This window comes from Pseudopodoces humilis, chromosome 4, assembly GCF_049639895.1.
Source record: "Pseudopodoces humilis isolate 2021_Gansu_Grassland_sample_001 chromosome 4, ASM4963989v1, whole genome shotgun sequence".
Lineage (NCBI taxonomy): Eukaryota > Metazoa > Chordata > Aves > Passeriformes > Paridae > Pseudopodoces > Pseudopodoces humilis.
This window is the reverse complement of record NC_142203.1, coordinates 51,278,576-51,300,386: the sequence shown is the minus strand read 5'-3', so window position 1 is coordinate 51,300,386 and position 21,811 is coordinate 51,278,576. Positions and strand designations below refer to the sequence as shown.

The following is a 21,811-nucleotide window of genomic DNA, read 5'->3' as shown; positions in this document are numbered from 1 at the left end:
TCATGTTTCCCCCCTCCCTCCCTTTTTTTTAACCGTTCTTGAGAATCTGCATGGAAAACATGGAAGTAAAGTTATTTTCCTCTAGTCCTGTGAAGTCTTAGGACTTTTGCCCTTGTTAAATGAGTCTGCCACCTTTTAACAGCAATTGTAAGCAGAGGTGAAGAGAGATGGAGCTGAGGGCTTTAAGGCTCTTTTTGTGTTGCTGAGAAGTGAGTCTTCTTGCATCTAGAATGCCAGTTGTCCTTACTTGAGTTAATACTTGGTGGTGTGTGAAAACAAAACTTAATATGGAAAAATTGTGCATTGTTTTCAAAGTGCTTTTACTAGCATGAAGGATATCTTGCATGTTTTGGCTGTGTTGCAGAAAAAAAGAAAACATATACTAAAAGTTTTTATTTTTATCCCTCAAATTATAACCTGCATTTGAGAAGCATAAATAAAACTAGATTGAATGTAACACAGACAAAATTGGAAGCAGTGGTGGTTACAACAGGGGTAATTGTTCTGTGCAAATTATATCAATGAACCTTTCTGTGCTCTCAGTCCACATGTGGGAGTGAGAAGTAAGAGTGGTGGGTGGGGGTGAAGGGCTTGGGGAGAAAGGGAGAACACAGGGTGGGAGAGAAGTGACCTGAACTTATAATTCCCTTTTGGGAATTACATCTGTCTTCAAAAAAAAAAAAACAACAAAAAACAAAAAAAAAAAAAAAACACTACAAAAAGAAAAAAAAACCCAAAAAAACAACAGAAACCCAACATCATTTCACTGTGTCACTTGGTACAGTTCCTTTTGTCCTGCTGCCCATGTAATGTACTTTAACCCTTGGGGAACCAGAGGCATTACACAGCATGTGAAGTGCTGTGAAGGAAACCGCTGGCGCTGGGCTGGTCTGGCTGCCGGGCTGGGACTGTCTCAGGAAATTCCAAATGAGTATAAATAAATGCTCTGTAGCAACCACTGGGCTCCCTGCCTGCTGATGTGTCAGGACTGTGCAGTCCCTTTAAGGCAAAGGAAAGCGTGCTTCAGACTTAATTTACTGAAAAGCTGAACACAGTAACATCCAGGGGTTTGCTTCTCGTGTATCGTGGATCGGTGAGTGACACACTCGAATGGGAATGGGCTTTGGCTCTGCCAAAACCAGCCCTTGATGTTCTGACAGGATATTATGTTGGGATGGGTAGAGGTTTTTTTTCATGTTTTTAATGGTGCTGGGTCAGTCGGGTTGTCTCACAAGTGCTGCCATCTGAAGGGAGCTTGCACTTGGGGTTTCAGGCACCTCTGGTAGCCTCTTTGTTTTTGTCCTTATATATAGAGTAGCTTGTTTCCTTCAACAAGCCCAGGTTTTCTGATGGAGGATTGGTGTTGTGAAAGCTCTAGTAAAGGGAGTGGGGCTGTGCATTTATTTGCTGCAAAGCATCACTTCAAAAACAGAAAGGTGGCAGTTTCCCTCAAAGTTGCTAATTTTAAATATTTTTCATAGACTTTTAATTATAAACCACTGGTCTTAGTTATTCAGAATGGAAGTGGAAAATTAATTCTAATAATGACCTTTCCCAAATTTAATCTGGTGATTGCTTTTTTAACTTTTTTGAGAAAATCAGTTTGTTGTTCTGAACAATTTTAAATGCAGAGGAAAAGCTTTCAATTTTTTTGCAAATGCAAATTGCTTAGGCTTTTGAAGTTTGGAGAGCAATACACATCTCATAGGAGGCAGTACTAGATTAATATAAAGAAGGGGAGGAGGGAACAATTCCCAGTATTTGAAATATCATACTGATTATGCAGCATAAACCATATTTCTTATGGAGGCAAGCATGTGACAAAATAATGTCCTTCCAGGACTCATAAAAACAAATATTTGTTGAATCATTCTTGCAGAAGACAATTCTTCCATTTTTTCCACTCTGTGCACAGCTGTACGACAAAACTGAAACTGTAAATCAGTTTTAATACTCCACAGCAGGTTTATATCCCAGGAGTCCAGGTTCTTTCCTGATGATTATTCCTGTTACAATAGCCCTATGTATCTGTTCTGCACTTCACACCTCTTCAGAGATTTATAAGCACAGAAAGGTAATGACATTATAAATCCAAATATTTTGGTTTTGTGATTCAGTTGTTCTTGGATCGAAAGTTAATACAGCATTCCTTGCTTGAGCTTTAGGAGGTAACACTGATACTTTTAGTACCTTTGTGTTAAAAGACATTTTCAGGCAAATACCCAGTTTACATCCATGACTTCTTTGGGGAGATAATCTGGATAAGAAAGAAAGAAAGAGAAGAATTTGTGAGTTTGCTCCTTTCTTTGCTTTACCAGCATTTGACCTGAGTTTTGTGAAGCCCATCTTCCTATGTGGATTCAAGCCCTGGACTTTGTAATTATTTTTTCCTTTGTCACTTTTACTGTGACCATGAAGTAGTGTAAAGCAACAGGGGATGATGTACTGTTGATGGAAGAGTGGAGCAGATGTGCCACATTTTCAAGGGTTGGCAAGGGAGGTCGGGGAACTGTGGCGTTTCTCCTGTGTCACAGAGGACAGCAAGGTGCTTCACCGACACTGGGAGCCAACCTCATGTCCATGATCTGCTTTCCATGTAAGACAGGCTGTTTCCTTCTCAGTTATATTGCTTGACATGGCATTAATGGGGCATTGGTGGAGGATGATTTGGGAAGCACATCCGTGACATGCAACTAAGGCTGTTTCTGACTTGCCTGGCAGTGGACCTGCTGGTCATGCTCAAAGCCACAGGACACCCCACAGGTGGACTTGTGACAGCAATTTGCTGAAGTAGCCACTGTTTTCAGTTGTTTCTGTCCAGAGGTGGCAGTGCTGTTGGTACCAGGAGCAGTCACCACCATGGTTTCTGCCCTGCTCTTCCTTGCAGGTGGGGCACGTAGCAGACTAAACTAATGACTGTATCCCTTCCTACCCATACCCTGCTTCCTGCCAGTCATAGTTTGACTGCCCTTGGGATTTGTGAGTCAGAAACTGGGATGGAGGCAAAACAGCCTAGCCTCTTAGTTTTTGTGGTTAATGGCCTTGAGGTGGTGCACACACAAGATGGATGTCCCAGCACAAAACTGCCAGATACTGAGCTGTTCCAAGTATGTTGAAAAGGTGATTTATTATCAGCTTCAAATAAGGGAGTTGTCAATAATATAAAGCAGATTTTGTGAATTTTGATAGGGGGGCATTTTGCAGTCACTCTCATGATGGTCGTGCTTTTTACTTCCCCAGGAACATATTTCTTATAAAAAAGATAATCTCTTTATTCAGGGTTAATTAATTTGCACAACTTTCTTACAGTATGTATTTTGCAGTTCAAATTAACTTCTGTTTGAGCTGCAAGTTTTCAGTTCACATATTCTAGAAGTAAAAGTTTTAGACATTGAAAGGTCTGGAGAGGGTTAAGAGGTGTGGTTTTGGAAGGTGGTTTTGCTTTCAGCTCACAGAAATAACTTCTAGCTGTGGGTGTATGATGTTCAGATAGAAATTCTGTAAGTAAGTCTTTTTTCTGCCATGTGAACGAAAACTGGTGTAAAAAAAGGTAACATGACCTTGAAAGACCCTGTTCTAACAGCAAAATGGCTATTCACTACATATATGCTCCTTCAATTAGCTGGCTGGCAAGCATTCTGAGCATTTTCTACATGATACCAAAATGCTCTGTCATAGATGGAAAACATGTATCAAAGAGAAGAATAAAAGCTAGAGTCTCTTCTTAACCTCTACAAGGTTCAGAAATAGTTCTGTGGTTGAGGAATTGACCCCTGAGGAGGAAGTGATGGTGGGACATGCAGACTTGTACATCCATTTGATCACTAGTACCAAAGTGAGAGCTGGCCAGTCAGTCTCACTTCAGTGCAAAGTAAGATCATGGAGAAGATCCTCCTGAGAATTATGTACATGAAAAATAAGGATGTCGTTGCTGACAGCCACCATGGCTTCACTCAGGGCACATCATGCCTGACAAATGTGGGGGCCTTCTGTGGTGGGGTTACAGTAAATGGTGGGATGAGGGAAAATCGAACAACATCACCTACCTGGACTTGTGCAAAGCATTTTACACTGTCTCGCACAACATCCTTCTCTCTAAACCGGAGAGACGTGGATTTGATGGTTGTGCAGAGAATGGGCTGGATATTTGCACTCAAAGCAGTTGGGCTCAGCAGCTCAATGTCCAAATGAAGATCAGTGACCCCTCATCTGGGTCAGTATTGGGACTGGTGCTGTTTTAATGTCTTTACTGGTGATGTGATCAGTGGTAGAACCCTCAGCACATTTGCCAGTGATACCAAGCCATGTGGTCAGCACTCCAGAGGGCAGAGACGCCATCCAGAAGGACTGACAGGCTTGAGAGGTGGGCCTGTGTCCTCAAGTACAACAAGGCCAAGTGTTGTACAAGGTTCTGGGTTGGGGCAGTCCTGAGCACAAATACAGACTGAGTAGAGAATGGACTGAGAGCAGCCTAGGGGAGAAGGACTTGGGGATACTGTTAGGCAAGAAGCTCTAAATAACCCAGCAGTGTGTATTTGCAGCCCAGAAAGCCAACTGCATCTTGGGCTGCATCCACAGAAATGTGACCAACAGCTCAAGGGAGGTGATTGTCTGCCTTTTCTCCACTCTTGTGAGACCCTGTCTGGATTACTGTGTCCAAGTCTGGATCCCCCAGCATAAGAGGGATGTGGACCTGCTGGAGTGAGTTCAGAGGAGGGTCATTAAGATGATCAGAGAGCTGGAGCATCTCTCCTATGAAGACAGGCTGAGGGAGTGTGAGTTGCTCAGCCTGGAGAAGTAAAGCCTCCAGGGAGATCTTCCAGCAACATTCTTAGCACCTGCGGGGAGGCCTGCAAGAAAGCTGGAGAAGCACTTTTTCTGAGGGCACATAGTGATGCTTTCAATGCTATTTGCATTGTGGCTGTGATTTTTTTTTTTTCCTATTGCTGTAATCATCCTATTTCAAGAAACAGCACAGTATTTAAGGAGCAGATCAATTCTTAAAATTCCTCCTTTTGCCAGTGTTACATGGTAAATGGGCCATCTTAGCCCAGTGCCCTGGTATTTATGTTGCCAGTGCAAGCAAAGCACAGCAGCCATCTGAACCATCTCTCTTCAACTCATGCTGCTTATGTTCTTTGACTTAAGGTACTGTCCTTAATTCACATCTCTACAGCTTAACCACTGCAAATATCTGAGCTGAATCATCTACATTGTGAAATAAAAACCTGTTTAAGTTGTGTAGCTTACTCCCTTCTCTGTTACTATAAGGGAAGTTGCTATCCCCCATTTTCTGATTACAACCCTCACCCTAAGTACTGAGTATTTAGATGCCAGATTTAAAAGTCAGCCCTCCAGCTGGGGCACTGACACATAAATTTTGAAAAGTAACCTAAAAACGATATATAAATGTTTTCCCGGTTTTCTACTTCTCATTTTTCTTTCAGATTAAATTTGCAGCAAACATTTTACAGTGGAGATTTATTTGTTTGGTAAAATGTGCAGTAAATGCTCCTCTGTAACAGGAGAACCTTCCATCCCTGTAAGTGTGGGTTTGGTAGCAGGGTCTGTTATTTCTCTCTTGCTGGGGTGTTCTGGTTTGGACTGCAGTACCCCATACCCAAGAGCATCAAGTGCATCAGGAGTTAAATCATATTTGCTTGGAGTGTAACTGTAGCTGAGTACGAGCAAAACAGATTACCTTCCTTACAAGGCAGTATTTATTGGTTAGTTTTGCATGGCAGAAAAAGAGATGAAGGTGTTACCAGCCACATCCACAGTACAGTGCAGCGTTCTGGGCACTTGTGCACTTGTGCAGTGTTCTTGTACAAGCAGAGCTGGGCTATCCCCAGCACCACAACCTAGTGCTGCAGGAAGGGTGGCTAAGGCCAGCACCCAGCACCAGGGTATGATCATGAGCAGCCTGGTGGTTTGACTGCTGTGCTCTGGTGCCTTTCCTCCTTGTAGAAGATGAACAGCTAGCTGGGGCAGTGTGCACTCCACACTTGTGGTGTGCTTCACACTGCCACTTTGTGCTTTAACTGCAAAGAGAAAAATAAAACACTTGATGCTCCTGCTGTGTCTGGAAAAGTACAGAAATTACATGCTGTTTCTGTAAGGCTTTCTCTCTAGGTTCTTGGAATAAAAAAAACCAAACAAATCTTTTAGGTCTACTGTTTAGTTTTTGGACTTTTCCCCACCAGCACTTTTGGAAACAATAGGGACCTAGATGGAACTGTTGCGGAGCAAGTAGTTTCATGGCAGCTTCTCTATATTGCTAGCCAAGAGAAAACTGATAAGAGTGTGGAATGTTAAGGTCTATTTTCCAAAAGGTTTTATTGTGGTTGTTTTGTTTAACATATATTCAAATCCCAACACTTGATAAAGGGAATGAAATTTTGCTTTTTTTTTAAAAAAAAAAAAAAGTGCTTGGCCTCAGTTTTGGATCTTTTCAGAAGGTGAGGTTGATATTTATATATGGTAAAGTGAAGAAAAAGAAAAGAACTAAAGTAGTATTTTGGATGCTGGGGTATAGAAGGGGAAAATTCACCAATTTATTTGCTCTTGTAGTAAGGAACCAAAAAGTCAGAACTTTTTTTTAAGATTCATTTTCCTGCCCGGGTAAGCTTTCAGATTGAAGTTGAACGTATAAAAATACTGATTTGACTCAATTTATGCCAACTATTGCCTCTGTATTTTTTTTTTCTTTGCAACATTCTTTAACAATTGTCTTACGCCATAACTCTGGAAGGAGACTGTTATTCATAACAATATTTCCATGAAAAATACTACTTCAGTAGCAGTCAGATACAGAATAAAAATGTTAGAGCAGGTATCATAGCCAGATGGGGAGAGCAGGCTTAACATGTGATATCTGTATTTTTCAAGGCACCTCAGACTTTCAGTGTTGAAAATAGGTCTTCAGTTGCTTCTCTTTGCTCTTCTTGGACCCTCCAAGACAGCTCTACAATAAAGGTTTTCTAGTTTGCAGAGCCAGTACACGATGTGTGCCCACATTTCCCTTGCTTTAGTCTTCCTGAGAAGTATTGTAGCACAGAAACTAAATATTCTATTCTTTTTCCAATTCTCCTGGTCTGAAAGCTGCCATGGTTAGTGTGGACTCAGGTAGAGCTGACTCAATATTTTAATATACTGATGTTCTTGTGTAGTGCACTGGATAGGATGGAATTTAACAGAAGTTGGCAAGACTGAAATGTTTGGACAGAGCCAGCCCCAGCAGTACAGAAAGTGAGAATTGAGGAGTACATTTTTTAAATGCTGCTTGTGTCCTGCCCCTGGTTATCCTGTAGCAGGGAGTGGGAAATGAAGTCTTTGTGTACTTCTGGAGAAATGCATTAATAATGACAGTACCACAGCGAGGTCTCTATGCTTCACAGAGTGTTCTGCTGCTCTGGTACTGGCTTTAAAACATGATGTGTTTGTGTCTCATTGCATTTGGACTTGATGATCTTAAAGGTCTTTTCCAACCTTCCTTTTCTATGAAGAGTGTCTGCAGCATTTGTACGGACAAAAGTGTATGTGTTTGTGCATCTGCACATCTGATTAATATTTGCCTGATGAACTACAGAAGCTAGGGAATAGTTCTAACTTTAGCAGTGTCCATGATACTGGCCAAGGATGAGACGAGGAGACTAACACTGTACTGTGTGGTATTTATTGCAATACTTGTATGTGTGTGGGCATAGGAATCTTTGGCTCACTTGAGGCCTTTGGGCATGAAGGGACACTGCTTCCTCTGAGGTTAATCTGGGGTACCTGCTGGTGTAGCATTTGGTACTCACCCACCACAGCTACGAAGTAAATGTATCCATAGTTCATCCGCAACCTAAGGGCTGAAAAGGGCAGCACCCTTACCAGGTGTTTATTAATTCCATTTTTATTAGATTTTTTCCCCCTTTTGGAGCCAACAAAACCATTTTTATTACTTTAAAACAGATTCCATTTTGTTTTGTTTCGCGTTTAACAGGCACGCCCATTTTGGCCCTTTCTCTAAGACAACAAAATGCACAAAGGCTTGGCACAGCTCCTGCATGCTGCATCAGTCTTGTCTTGGTGGTAGTGGATTGCATGCCCGATCCTCTTTTGTCTTAACGTATCAAGGAGCATCTTCAGGGATCAGCTGGGATCACATTTGTGGAATGTTCACGGTGTTGTTTTAAGGAAAAGCAGTAGGTAGGCACCCAGCTCCACGCACCGTCTCATGCCACATGCAAACTGACTCCTGGCAGTGCTGCCAGCTTAAGCTGAGGACCAGAGATAGTCACTGTGAAGACACTGAGCTGTCTGCACATGTTGTGGAGAAGTTTAGTGAGGGATTCAGTGTCAGTGTGATTGTTTCCTTATTACTATTTATTTTTTATAGGTTTCTGTTGAGCAATCTGGTATGAAGCATGAAGCACAAAATACATAAAAGATCCCAGTTTGACTCTCATGACTGAACAGGAGATTTGCATGTCTTTTAGAGGATTTATGAATATTTTTCCAAAGATGCATTAATTCTTAAGTCCTAGGCCCTTCAAAGAGGAAGAGTCTGTTCTTCCCAATCCAACGCTTATGCATTCTTCCCAAAGACATTCTAGAGAAACTGATTTCACTGGTGTGGCGATGGGAAAATTGGAGATGTTGCTGGGTAGGAAGACAAGGCCCAAGACAAGCAAAGGAAATGAACTGGGGAAAATATAACAACAGGTAAAACTGATGGAGCTTGAATTTACATGGGCTGGGTAAAAAGTAACTAGAACCAAACCTGAGATGAGGGGTGAAAAGTATAGCCAGATTTTGGTCTATAATTGGTAGTGCAAGCAAATGGATGTGAATAGAGAAAATGGTTGACAAATCCAAAGTATGAGAAGAAGGTAAAAAGAATCCAGAAAGGTACAGGGAATGAGGGATAAGGAGAGAGTGGGCACAAACCTAGGGTGAAGGTGGGACCAGCATAGGGTGTGGACCTATGGGGTGTGGAAAAAAGAGTTGTTTGTCTGCAGGGAACAGAGCCAGCATGAGAATCTGGGAACAGTGTACTGACTTCAGGGAGGAAGAGGAGTAATTCAGAGAATATGCTCTCATTCTCTCCGTGGCAGTGGGAGTCCTGGAGATTTTTCCCGTGCCTGACATTGAGGCAGTCCTACTGGGTAGAACTGAGCTGTATGTCCTCATGTGTCTGAAGTGTTTTTCTATGCATGTATTTTTGCTTCCAGTGGTATTTAGATGGCTATTTTGGGTGTATCTGTAAGTAAATACCACACCATGCTGACACTCTCTGGTCTTTCAGCAGAAACATGTGGTCCGGGGGGGTTGTTTGTGTCCGTCGAACCGTCTGTCTACACTGCAGAACGGAGGTACTAAGGCGACCTAGTCGGCCGCACTGCTGTGGTTCTGACATGTGCCTGTCTGTGTCTGTGCCTCCATCCTGTTCTTCTCCCGAACCGGGGATGGCAGGTTCTTCTGAGCAGCGTCCTGCTCCCAGCTATAGCTCGGGATGTCCTGTGGTAGCTAAAAGCATGACGGATCGCCATGAAAGCAGTTACACCGTTTGCAGGCAAAGCTATTCTCAAGTATGCCAAGGAGACTGGAAAAACAGGAGCTTCACAGCCCCCTCCCCCCGCCCGCCGAAAACCTTTTCAGTACAACATTAAGTCACTTCCTGTAGTTGCAGTAAGTCGAGAGCTTTTTTTCCCTCCTCTCTGCCCGCTGCCTCCTGCTTCCCTGAGGCTTATATTCCTTTAAGAAGACGCGGTCCCGGCGGTCTCCTTTTAGAAGCGAAGGGAGCGCCGAGCCCGCGGCCGGCGGAGGGGCAGCGCGGCGGGCGGAGCGCGGCCGAGCACGGCTCTTCCTTAAGGGGTGAAGCAGGAGCGAGCCGCGGGGAGGCAGGGCTCCGGCGTGTGACACATGAAGCTGGGACAGCCATACGTGGCTGGAAAATTTGCAGTGTGGGGGCAGAGGCATGTGGCTAAGTCAGGTAACCGGAAAGCCGGCTTTTATTATTCCCCAGAGCATAACTTGCAATAGTTGTTTTTCCGTGTTTGTTTTTTTTTTTTCTTTTTTTTTTTCTTTTTCTTTATTTGTATTTTTTCCTCCTGCCAAGTATGAGGCCAGGAGGAGCAGGCTGCATGGCAGTGCTGCATATAAGTACACAGCCTGAGAAAACCCAGCAGATGTATTGAACTTTTTATTTAGATTGCTTCAGGAACAGGTGAGTCCTGCATCTGGAGGGCAGGTGGGTGCACTTTTCGTATGATGCCTGTCCCTGAGCAGTGGGGTTCGGGACCCTGCTGGAAGGGGTCTTGCTGCCTGTCGTGGTGGTGGGAGCTTCTAAGAGTTTAAAATGAAAGAGGCAGAGGTGCTGGTGAAAGTAGTATGAGCTGAGGTGAGAGCAGATTGGTGGTGCTGCTGTTGCAGCAGCAGTTCCCCAGGAACAGCGCTGCAGAGCTGTGTAAAGTCTAATGGCATCAGTTGCATAAGGAGCGGGGTCAGAGTTCCCATCGCCTGCTTGAATGCACCCTCTAGAGAAGCTGGTCTCCAGATGATTCGTGTGGTATGTTGTAATCCTGTGGTCTTTACGTGATAACATAGCACATGTGAAAGCTTGGTGAGGCATGGGAAGACTGGAAGGATTTGAGCAAGGACACACTGGCTGTGCCCCTTCATTAACAGACACTATCTGTGTGTATGTATGTGTTCACATTTATGTGGGTATGCACTTACCAGCATCTGAAAACCCCCTGATTAACTTCTAAAAAGTTAATCAGGATTTAGTGTTAAGGGTCAGTCAGTGGAAAGTTGGTCTGTTTGCTGAGCTGCTGCGGCAGTTTCTGCTCCGGCGTGCAGTGAGCACCCGTCTTTCTACGCTTGTGCATGAGGATGTAGTTTACTGAATGCTGATTTTGTTTCTTGTTTTCCAGGAAAAGAGGAAGTTACTATAAATGGAGAAGATGAAAAAGAACGGAAAGACCCCTATTTTGTGGAAACACCTTATGGCTACCAGCTAGATTTGGATTTTCTGAAGTACGTGGATGATATACAAAAGGGGAATACCATTAAGAAACTAAATATTCGAAAGAGGAGGAAAGCTGTACCAGCCTCCGTGGTTACCAAGAACTCTGGTGGCCAGTGCAGTGGCTGGACCTCCACAGAGTCTCTTTCTTCTTCAAACAGTGATGAGAACAAGCAGCCTTTGGCAACGAGGAGTCAAGTAACCTTGTCCGTCCCTGCAAAGCCCTCCGTTTCCTTTGAAGTATCTCCTACCTACTTAACTGTCCCAGAGCATAAACAGCTTCCTCCTCCCTCCCCCCAGCCTCTTCGGCACAACCTCCTTGTAACAAAAACCCTCATGGAAACACGGAGACGACTGGAGCAGGAGAGGATGATGCAGGTCACACCTGGAGATGTCCGCAGGCCTCGACTTTCCAGCTTTGGAGGCATGGGCTCCACAAGCTCCCTCCCCTCTTTTGTGGGATCCAGTGGGTACAGTCACACGTCTCAGCACCTGCAGAATGGGTATCAGGGGAACGGCGACTATGGTGCCTGTTTCAGCTCCTCACTGGGCAGTTCCATTCGTCACAGCCCCATGAGCTCGGGAATATCCACACCGGTCACCAACGTGAGCCCGGTGCATCTGCAGCACATCAGGGAGCAAATGGCAGTTGCTCTCAAGCGTCTCAAGGAGCTTGAGGAGCAAGTCAAGACTATTCCTGTGCTGCAGGTCAAAATTTCAGTGTTGCAGGAGGAGAAGAGGCACATGATGGCTGAACTCAAAAACCACAGGAAAGCCAATCAAAGTGACGCATACGGTTTCAGAAAGCGATCCTATAGTGCAGGAAATGCAGAGCAGTGGGAACACATGTCTCAAGTGAGAAGAGGTGGAGAACTGTATATAGATTGTGAGGAAGAGATGGAGAGTGTGGAGCAGAGCTCTCAGAGGATAGAGGAGTTCCGGCAGCTAACTGCTGAGATGCAAGCCTTGGAGAAAAAAATCCAAGACAGCAACTATGAAAGTCCAGCAAACCTTCAGGTGAACAGAGAAAGCCTGACAAAAGAAGCCCGATCTATTGCTGTGGGTGCTGATGAGAACATGAATGATGTCATTATATATAACAGATCTGCAAGGCAGCACAAAGAAGTAGCTGTGGGAACAGAGAAAGAAATGAGGGAGTGTGGAGTTGGGGTGACAGAGGCCATGCTTGGATTGTCTACAGAGGTTGAGAAAGAGATAGAGCTTCAGCAGCAGACCATTGAAGCCCTTAAGGAGAAGATTTACAGACTAGAGGTTCAGTTAAAGGAAACCACCCATGATAGGGAAATGACCAAATTAAAACAAGAGTTGCAGGCGGCTGGGTCTAGAAAAAAGGCGGATAAAGCTGTGATGGCTCAGCCCCATGTTGTCAGTAGGATGGTGGAGGCTGTCATACAAATGAGAGACCAAATGGTGGGAGACCACGTGGACGTTGCTGATTCGTCAGTGGGAAACCATCTGCAGACAAGCAGTGTTGGCACCTCCTGCAGACCTGCCATGCAGAGCAAGGCTGTGGGCCCTGAGCTGCTGATGAGCCGATGGCTGGTGAGGGAGAGGGCACAGGTGCAAGATCAGGGTACAGGGAGGTCCATGGAGCTGTGTGATAAGTCAGTGGGCACAGAGACAAGCGTCTGTGAGACAGGCATCAACACAGAGGAGCTGTCAGAGGTGCCGAGCCCTTGCCATCCGGCACGGGCGGTTGGAGCAGTGAGGTCTGTGGGCTGCGGGGACTGCTCGGTGAATGTGGTGGTTTGTGTGCCCAAGGAACACGTGTCCCGTGAAACAGCCACAGAGGCTGTGCCCAGGACAGAGGCAATGGTGATGGCAGTGCCTTCCACAGCTAGCCAGCAAACCAGCACTGCTTTGGAGATGGTGAGCCAGTGCACCAGCACGGAGGTGGCCTGCCTGGCAGACTGTGGGACTAACACCACCCTGAGCAGCTGTGATAAGCAGACCAGCACGGACAGTGTGGAGCTGCGGAGTGTGGCAGTAGGGGATGGCCGGGTGAAAGACATACACGCATCTGCCAAGATGCGCTCGGTTGGAGTGGGCACCGTGCTCTCTAGCCACCCTGGCTTTGAAAAGCCTTCTGCAATAAAAACCAGAGACTGTGGCATTGGACAGATAAGTGTTTATGAGAACTACCTGGTTGGTCTGAAAATGAGGAGCATTGCCTGTGGACCCCCTCCGTTGCCAGTTGTCCCAGCTGGCACTAGGAGCATAGGTGTTGGGGGAGAGTCTGTGTGCAACCCAGTCAGTGGTCAGTTGGAGAGCCCGCTGCCTCCATCTGAGCTGAGGACAGGCTTGGATCACTACATTGAACGTGTGCAGAAGCTGCTGCAGGAACAGCAGATGCTGCTTGCTGAAAATTACAGTGAATTGGCAGAAGCCTTTGGGGAGCCCCACTCCCAGATTGGATCTCTCAATTCACAACTCATCAGCACCCTCACCTCCATAAATTCTGTCATGAAATACGCCAGTACAGAGGAGCTGCGGAGCCTGGACCTTCAGAAGCAGTGCGTGGAGAGAAGCACCCCACCAGGTAAGCCCAACGTCGGGGTGCACATCTGGTGCATTGTTTGGCTCTTTCCCAGGGCTGCAGATCAGTTGTCTACTGGGCTCTCTGTTAGTCTGGAAGCCACTGTGTAGCCCTCCCCAAGGAAACACAGAGCATAGCGTTGCTGTTGAATGTGCCCATTGGGTATTCCATCCAACCCATCGCTGTTAAAAAGCAGATGTGGTTTTCTCTCTCTTGGTCCACCAGGCTCTCAAGGTCCTGATGATGATGCTGCCATGGCTCTGACCATGCATGACAGGTGTCTAAAATTTTGAGAGCTTTAACCACTGTGTAGCATGCTAACTTAATGTTACAACTTTAGGAGTATTTGAGGTTGATGCCCATGGGTTTGGAATTTTAAACTTGGCGTGCATGTTTTTGAAAACAACAGTCAGATTTGACAGAGCTGAAAGTCACATACAGTGTTGGTATAAAACTGACTTGTTTCCACAGACATTTGCCTGGATTTTGTAGTGTTTCTTCCAAAGGCACATTGCCTTTGTTCCTTGTGCTGCTCAGACAGAGAGCTGTGGGGTGCTTTCCCCATTCCAGCAGGGCTGATTGCTTTATAATAGGCAACTCCAGAGCACTTCACAGAAACCACATCTTGGGCTCTCTCTGTTCCAGTAATTGTTTGTCATAATCCCTAGCTACAACCTCGTGTTCAAAAGGCCTAATTACTGCTGGAGGTTTTGGCGACACTCAGGAAAAGCAAGAATTGTGATTTAAACACTCCTTGTCTTTTATTTATTGATTTTAAAATATAGACAATTATTTGAGAGATTTCTTTATTCCCTGGGGTAGAGTTGATTACTTTTGTTTTTATTTTTTTTAATGTGTCTGATAGTCTAGTTTAAAACTTAGCCATTTCATTTTTTTCTAATACCTTATTGATGAATCCAACCACATCACTATTACATTTATGAACAGTGGCTTCCTGGAAACCAATATATAATGTCTGGCGGTGACTGTTAGATACTTTATTCTTGCTCCTGCCATGCACTGACTGAAACAAGAGGTTAAGGAGCTGGGAAAAACAGGTGCAAATGCATCTGTCTTGTAGATGCTGAATTGGGAAAAAAACCCTGAGTATGTACTATTTAATGTCAGCATAATGTTATTGGCTAGTCCAAATAATTATATAAAGCTCTTGCAGCTTGCTTACTCTCTTAAAATTTACCTATTTTTGTTAAAATGCAGCTTGGTAAATCTGATTTTTCCAGTTTTGATGTGCTAAATAGAATGAGCTGAGGTAAAAGGTTTATGTTCCCATAGTGAAGTAATAAGCAACATTTATGTAGCGGTAAGGAAAACATACAATATTCTGTCTGCACACGTGCAACATGATACTATATAAGCAATAATATTGTCTTTCTGGTATGCACTTTATATTCCTGTCTTCTTACAAGTAGTGATAGGATTATTATTATTGTTGTTGTTATTATTATTATCATCATCATCATTATAATTATTATAATAATAATCATTATTATTAAAATAATAACAATAACAATAACAATAACAATAATAATAATAATAATAATAATAATAATATCTAGCAGACATCAAAAGTGTCTGTAAAAACAGTGAACCAGAGTTATCAGCAGCTATAAATCCTTAATTCCTTTCTCAGCTTTTACTGCACAGTATCAAATTTGTAGTCAAGAGGCTTGAAAGCATTTAGACACAGGTGGAGCAACAGATCATATTTAGTAAAGATTTTCGTAGTTGGATTCGGATTTCACATTCCTGATAAAATTATTCTGGAATAATTTTATTTTAACTTGTAATGCCATTATCTTTAGCTGTGGGTGATGAGTGTAAAATTTCTTTATTTTTAGTCCCTGGTGAGGCATGCCTGGACTGCATACATAAATCAAGCTATGGTCTATAACAGTTTAGACCCATGGAGAATTAGAGTGGAAGAGAGGTCTTAAGCCTGAAATGTTACCCCATTAACTTTGAAAATACTGCATTTAATACATTTATCTGCTGCCCTTTCATATGGTTTTACACATCATGTGTTACATATTCCTATAGAAGTTTTTTTTACTGAATGAAGCACTAACTTGAATAGTTCTGTAATCACAGGAAAGCTGGAGCCTGCTGAGCTGGACACAGGGTGGCAGTTTTCATCTCTAGACACCTTAGACCACTGAGATGATCTCTGAACCAAGGCTATTAGCAATTGGTGTTTTGCTTATTGCAAAATAACCACCTTCCCTTTTGTGACTGGGCAACTCCTATTAACATTTACATATGTACTGTCTTTCAGAAGGCCTAGTGACCTTAGGGAGTTCAAACCCACAGGCCAGACGAGCACATTTCCACTCTGCAAAGTCATGTTAGCTGGCCTTGGCAGCCTGTGTGTCCAGCTTATCCATGTGGATGTGGGTCACAAACCTAGATGTAAACTGATCCATATTCTTAGACCAGACAGCATATAGGAAACCTAAAGGGAGGCAAGTGCATTCATCTCTTCTGTTTGTTGCACTAGATTTTTAAAGAATTTTCAGGATGTTATATTAGAATACTCATATGGTATGTTTTTCAAGATAATAGCCAGAAGCCTAATGTCACTTGTATGGGTTTTAATTACATGGACTTTTCACAAGTTTAGGTGTCTGTCTTTCACTGGCAGGGAGTTTTCAAGAATGGTATTTAAAAACAACTGATCTGCCATTGCGCTGAAAGATTACCTAAGCATATTTGACCTGAAACTGTGTTGCCATTTTGCCTCAGTCATCTTCAGATATCAGTTTTATTGTCACATTTTAGAACAAACCTGAGTTTCACAGTGCATTACACTACTTAGTCATCATGAGGAGTGAGGCAGCTTTTTGAGTTAAAACTTAAAGGAGTGAAAGAGAATGGGAACCATGTGGTGTCAGAAAGTCTAGAGGACAAGGAAATCTTGATGTGCCATCTGGTGGAAAATCTCCTAAGGTTTTCAACTTTTAAGTTTTAACTGGAGCTGGGGAAGCAGACTGAGGGACAATGTAAAGACCAAAAGAAGGATGGTGATGTGAGAAGCCCCTGCTTCTCCAAAAGTGGTGTGTAGGACTAATGAGGTAGGGTGAACATGGTCATCTTCTGTGTTGCCAGCTGTAGTGCAGGAAATTGGAGAAAGCTGTTTTTCTTTGCAGCTCTTGTGCTTGATAGACCTTTGTCTTGAGGACTGTGTAGTTTGACAGGTTAGTAACTTCTGACAGCATGGACCATGCTATTGCAGTTGAAGACTCAGGGCTTGCTTGAGGCTCAGAAGCCTGTGCTGATGTGGCACAGGTATGGTGGTGATCCTGCAAAGCTGTGGGTTGCTACAAATCACAGTGGTTGTGCCTATGTCTAGGCAATAGACGAGAAGGAAGTCCTCAGCTCCAGCTGCCACAGATGCATGCCTTAATCACCAGGTTAAGTCTCTGTCCAGACGTTCTTGCTTGTGTAGCAAACAGGATCCATCCATCAGTCTGCTGGGAGGAAGGTGACTGACATATGTGCAGTATTTTCCACATTCCCTGGAAGGCAGTGTATGATGCAAAACAGCCATGCAGATGGTCCCACCTGAGCACTACATGAGTACTGCTTATTTGTGTCTGGTTGGTGTCTCAAGAGTAAAGTGCCTCCTCTGCATGTTTCTTGTGGCAGGTGGTTTCTGCTACTTGTGACAACAAAAATTCAAAAATGGTTCTGACCTCCATAAACCTCTTCAAAGAGGTACCTTCCCTGGTCATATGTTAAAACAAGGTTATTCCCGTTGTTATTATTAACATTATAGTATCTGCTGGTTTGGTTCAAGGGTAGCACTGCATGTAGTGTTTGGATCTCAAAGCTGCTCTGTCTCTTGGTTTCTGCTTCAGTTAGCAAAGACCATAATTTGCCACAGTATAGATTATTTTTCCTTTCAAATTTATTGCTGCTTAGAGCATGGCAGTCTGCAGCCTGTTAAGCTGTCTGTTAGATAGAGCCCCAGTTCTCTTCCTATGGTGTGGCACAGGGATATAATGTTCAGGCACTGAGCTCTGTTTAGAGTTCAGCTCCCATGGTAACAGGCATAGCTACGAATATTAAATAGCAAAAGATTCCCCTTTTTCCAAGGAAGTCTTGTCATACTTCAGCAACAATTAAGCATCAGCTGATGAAATCAAATCCACATGAATGAGAAAGAAAGAAGTACTCCAAGCTGACCTTCCTACTCTGCCCAGCATCATGAGATGCTTTGATCCACACTCCAAAGGATGGCTTTCACCAAGCTTCATGCAGAGTTTTCTTGGAAAAGAGAGCATTTCATAAATAAGATGATCAGCTACTTCAATGATGTGTGATCTTTTGTGGTCAGTCATGTTTAATGAAAAGAATTGGTTTTAACTTTCAGTTTCAACAAACTGGATTCACAATCTAATTTGGCGATGGAAAGCAGCTTCTCAGCACAGAGAAAATGCTTTAAATGAAAGTAAAAATGAGACTGTTCCTGCTGTCCTCTTACTAGAGCCTCCATCCTATTAGGAGAAGTGTTTCCCTGGAGCTGAATGATAGTTCAACATCTCTCTATGCCTGGGCCCCAAGAGAATCTGCCTTCTGTCAGTTTATTGTGTAAAAACCTCATGTGTGGCAAATTTTTTGTTTTGAAATTTTAAATTCACTGACTTTAACCTGGAATGGCTCAAAAGTACTTTTTATAATGAAACTACACTCTAGTCTTGTGAAGGTACTACATTTGTCAGTTGGATGGATTATTATCAATCTTTGTAAATGTTTAAACATAACATGTTTGCTCATTACTGCCTTTTTATGTACCTTAGTAGAATGTTTTTTTTCTTCAACAGTTCTGATAAGTAGACCAAGTTGAAAAGTGGATTTAAATAATTTGTATTTTAAAAATAACTTTTTAGGCATAAAGATTTAAAAAGACAGGAGGGCAGTGTTTTGATTGAAATAATTTTGTAATGAGTTTATTGTTACTGTGAAGAAATCATGCAGTGTGAAAGAGAAGTATTTCCTTGCTATATATGCTGCAGACAGTATTTGTGCACTGTCTTTAGTGGGGAATGTATCATTTGTATCACTGACCATTATAAACATACTGTGCAAATAAATGCTTGCACTGACCAAAAGGTTAAAAATAAAATCTTTGTGCAGCTACCGCATAGTAGGTTTGTGAACTTTTTAAAGCTAGAAGCCTGTGGTGTTGCAGCCAGAGAGCTAGGTTCTCATCCTCATGCTATTTAATCCCCCAGCCTTGTTTGCACTTCTCTTGATTTCAGTGGGATAAAAGTATTGTCAAGCTAAATTGTTTTTATGATAATACTTAGGTTTGCTTCCATCAAACTAAATGGAAATTTTCAAAAGCAGGTGAAGGCCAGACTTCCATTCCCATGAGTTCATCACAAATTCAAAATAATCTGTTGAGTTCCTTGAACCAGCTAACAGCATGAATACTTGTGCTATCATGAGTGTGAGGGAAAGTCTGCAGTTAGGAAGGAAAATTGCGTCCTAATAACAGTAGACAGATATTATAGGTGCCAGAAATGGCATGGATAATCTGTTGCTGCTCTGTAGCAGCTTTGCTGACACCCTACTTTAAATTGGTGAGATTTTCAAAAGAAGCACAAGTGATTTATGAGAGGAGATTCCTTATAAAAAATAGGTGCTCTCATTCCTTCAAACCACTGGAGCTAAACCCCTGAAGATGCTTCAATCGCTTGTTACCCTCTGAAACTGATGAGAACAGCTTTAGCAGAAATGTTTATGTGCAGTTGAAATTAGCAAGTTTTTTTTTTGTTTTGTTGTGTCATACTTTTGTCTCTGAATTACTCCTGAACTACTCCAAAGTCCTCTATTATGTTGCAAAATACCTTAGAAATTCTTCACAGCTCCCTGCTGTTGTTTGCTATTCTATATCAATACTTAGAAACTTATGTCAAGTTTGCAGTATTTGCCTGGAACAGTAAGCTAAGGAATATCATCAGGGCAAGCCTGCCTGAGGGTCTCTGGAGGCAGTACCTAAATACTGAACTGTTGGCAGATTTGCTGTCAGTGCTGTGCACCACAACCTGGAGAAGGATTTTGCTCAAGCATACTTGAGATCTCTGTGAAGTGAGAGGAAAAGTCTGTTTTAAGATCTGTGTAGACTGGTGGTGATCTTCAGCCAGCGCTTGATTTCCACACAGGAGAGATGTGCGCTACCTCCAGCCCCAAGAGTGGCCCTGCAGTTCTGTTGGAGGAAGAAGGAACTCGGTTTCTTTTGGCTTTTTGGTTTGCACAGCAGAAGATTAATCCATTAAATTGTGGACCGTAATGTTGGGTGGCACAGCTCTTTCCTTTGTCTGTTCTTCTCTGTGATTGGACTCGGTGATCTGCAAGTGTTCATGTTTACTGTCTTGAAAATGGGAAGGCCTGGGAGCTGATATTAAATGATAATTAATGGCTTGCAGCATTAATACTGGGTTGGACCCAAAGCTCGCTTTCCCTCATCATTGGGTACTGTGCATGTAGTACGTGTAGACATCTAAGAGCTTTGCAGGGAGAACGAGTGCACTGACAGGTTTGCCTAATGCACATTTATTGTCTCTTTGCCCTCGAGTCTTGATGTCATCCTCTTTTGTCAGGTGCCAGGGGCCAGCTGAGCAGAGCTCTTCTTCTTTATCGGAAGGCATGGACATCATGCCCTAGATCCTGAATTCAGTGTGGTGCTTCTCAGCCAATGATGCATGTACCAAAGAGGGAATCCACTGAAATCATGTTGCATCAGTGGCAGGTTCAGGAGAGGCTGTGAGTCAGGGGAGAGAAGTCTACTACAGTCCTTCTTTCTGTCTGTCCTACCCTGCAGCTCCCTCCCCTGCCTGTCCCAGGGCAGTTGGGAGACACATGGGGAAATTGAGGCTCAGGCTTTGAGCTGATGACAAGGGTTCACCAGGTGCTGCTGTTGGTTCACCTCAGGCTTTGAGCCCCACTTTGCACTGCCAGAGTCCTGCCCTCAGCTCTGACATGCGCAGGGCCACCTATGCCCCCAGACACATCATGGTTGTCACAGCTGCTTTTGTAGGAGAACTGTGATGTCTGGCAGAGGATGCAGACAGTTCTGCTGAAAGCAAACCTGAGCATCTTTCGAATCTTTGCATATCCCTGGGTGCTTCAGAGGTTTCCTTCACCCCTTCCCATGCCCTCAGAGGCCAGTCTGGAGTAGAAGGGATGACCTGGTAAAACCAGCCTAGGCAGTCACTACCAGCTGCGGCTGGAAGTGGTTACTGTGCTTGATACTCTATAATTGTACCTGTCACATCTCCAAGCAAGCAAAGAGACAGCTCCCTTGTTTTTCAGCTAAAGGAGTTTTAAAAATCATTGTTTTTGCCTTGGTGTTCTATCATCTTGGCAGCCCTCTTCTCCTCAGCTGTTGGATGAAGGATGATGGTTGTTTTTGGGAAGAGACCTGACCGAAGTCAGTCAGTGCTGCAAAGGGGGGAGCAAGGGCAGGACTTCCCTGTTGCTTTTCATGGGTGTTAGGTGCTCAGGCATGTCTCCAGAAGGGTTGCTCCTATCCAGTGGGCCCTGGAAATCTGCCACCTTCTTACACACACACACACACACACACACACACATTTCACTCTTAAGATAAAGCTTTTTTTCTGTGCTTGTGGTGACATGACTGTTGATACTGCAGGAAAGCTGTGTGCTTTTTCCTGCAGACAGCTTCCCTTGTAAGCTGGAGAAGCTATAAGCCGTGGTAGAACCGGGCAATAGGCCTCACTGCTGGAGAAGGGTGCTTTGGGAAATGCATGTGCAGTGAGACTTGGTTGGGAACTCGGAGACTTGGGTGGGCATGGGTGCAAAAAGAAGGAAGCTGCTGGGAAGTGACAGTATTTGGAAAAATCAGCTTTGTTATGTCCTGTTGTAGGAAAAATTTACTGAGTTGAAGTAACAAAGGGGAAAGGCAGTCTAACAAGCAGCTTGCTAGACAGAGATGTAGTTGTGTGTCTAAAAATTAATGTTTGGAATTTACCTTGCTGCAGTGTGTTAGCATCCTGTGCAGTGCTACTCATATTTGAATGAGAAGGCTTTGCCTTAATTCTTGATAGATAAAAAGACAAAAAACAATATGGAGGCACACATCATTGAAGCAAGAAAGAAGTGGGGGAAAAAAGTGATAGTGTTTAAAGCAAGTTAAATTTCAGGGGTTTTTTCCTTGAATGCTAACAAGATCACTTAGGGAGGCATATCTGTGTAAA

At 43.5% G+C, this 21,811-nt stretch overlaps 1 protein-coding gene across 8 annotated transcripts in view; it reads left to right on the top strand.

Moving 5' to 3' along the window:
- Positions 1–21,811, top strand: part of KANK1 (KN motif and ankyrin repeat domains 1) — a 127,256-nt gene that overhangs the window by 89,882 nt on the left and 15,563 nt on the right. For 7 of the 8 annotated variants that reach the window (XM_014252309.2, XM_014252307.2, XM_088054132.1 and 4 more), the window contains one exon: positions 10,923–13,574. In XM_014252309.2, the coding sequence (XP_014107784.1) occupies positions 10,923–13,574 (2,652 nt within the window). Of the gene's footprint in view, positions 1–9,800; positions 9,980–10,922; positions 13,575–21,811 lie in introns of those variants that run through there. The other variant, XM_005522705.3, reaches the window with a different exon arrangement.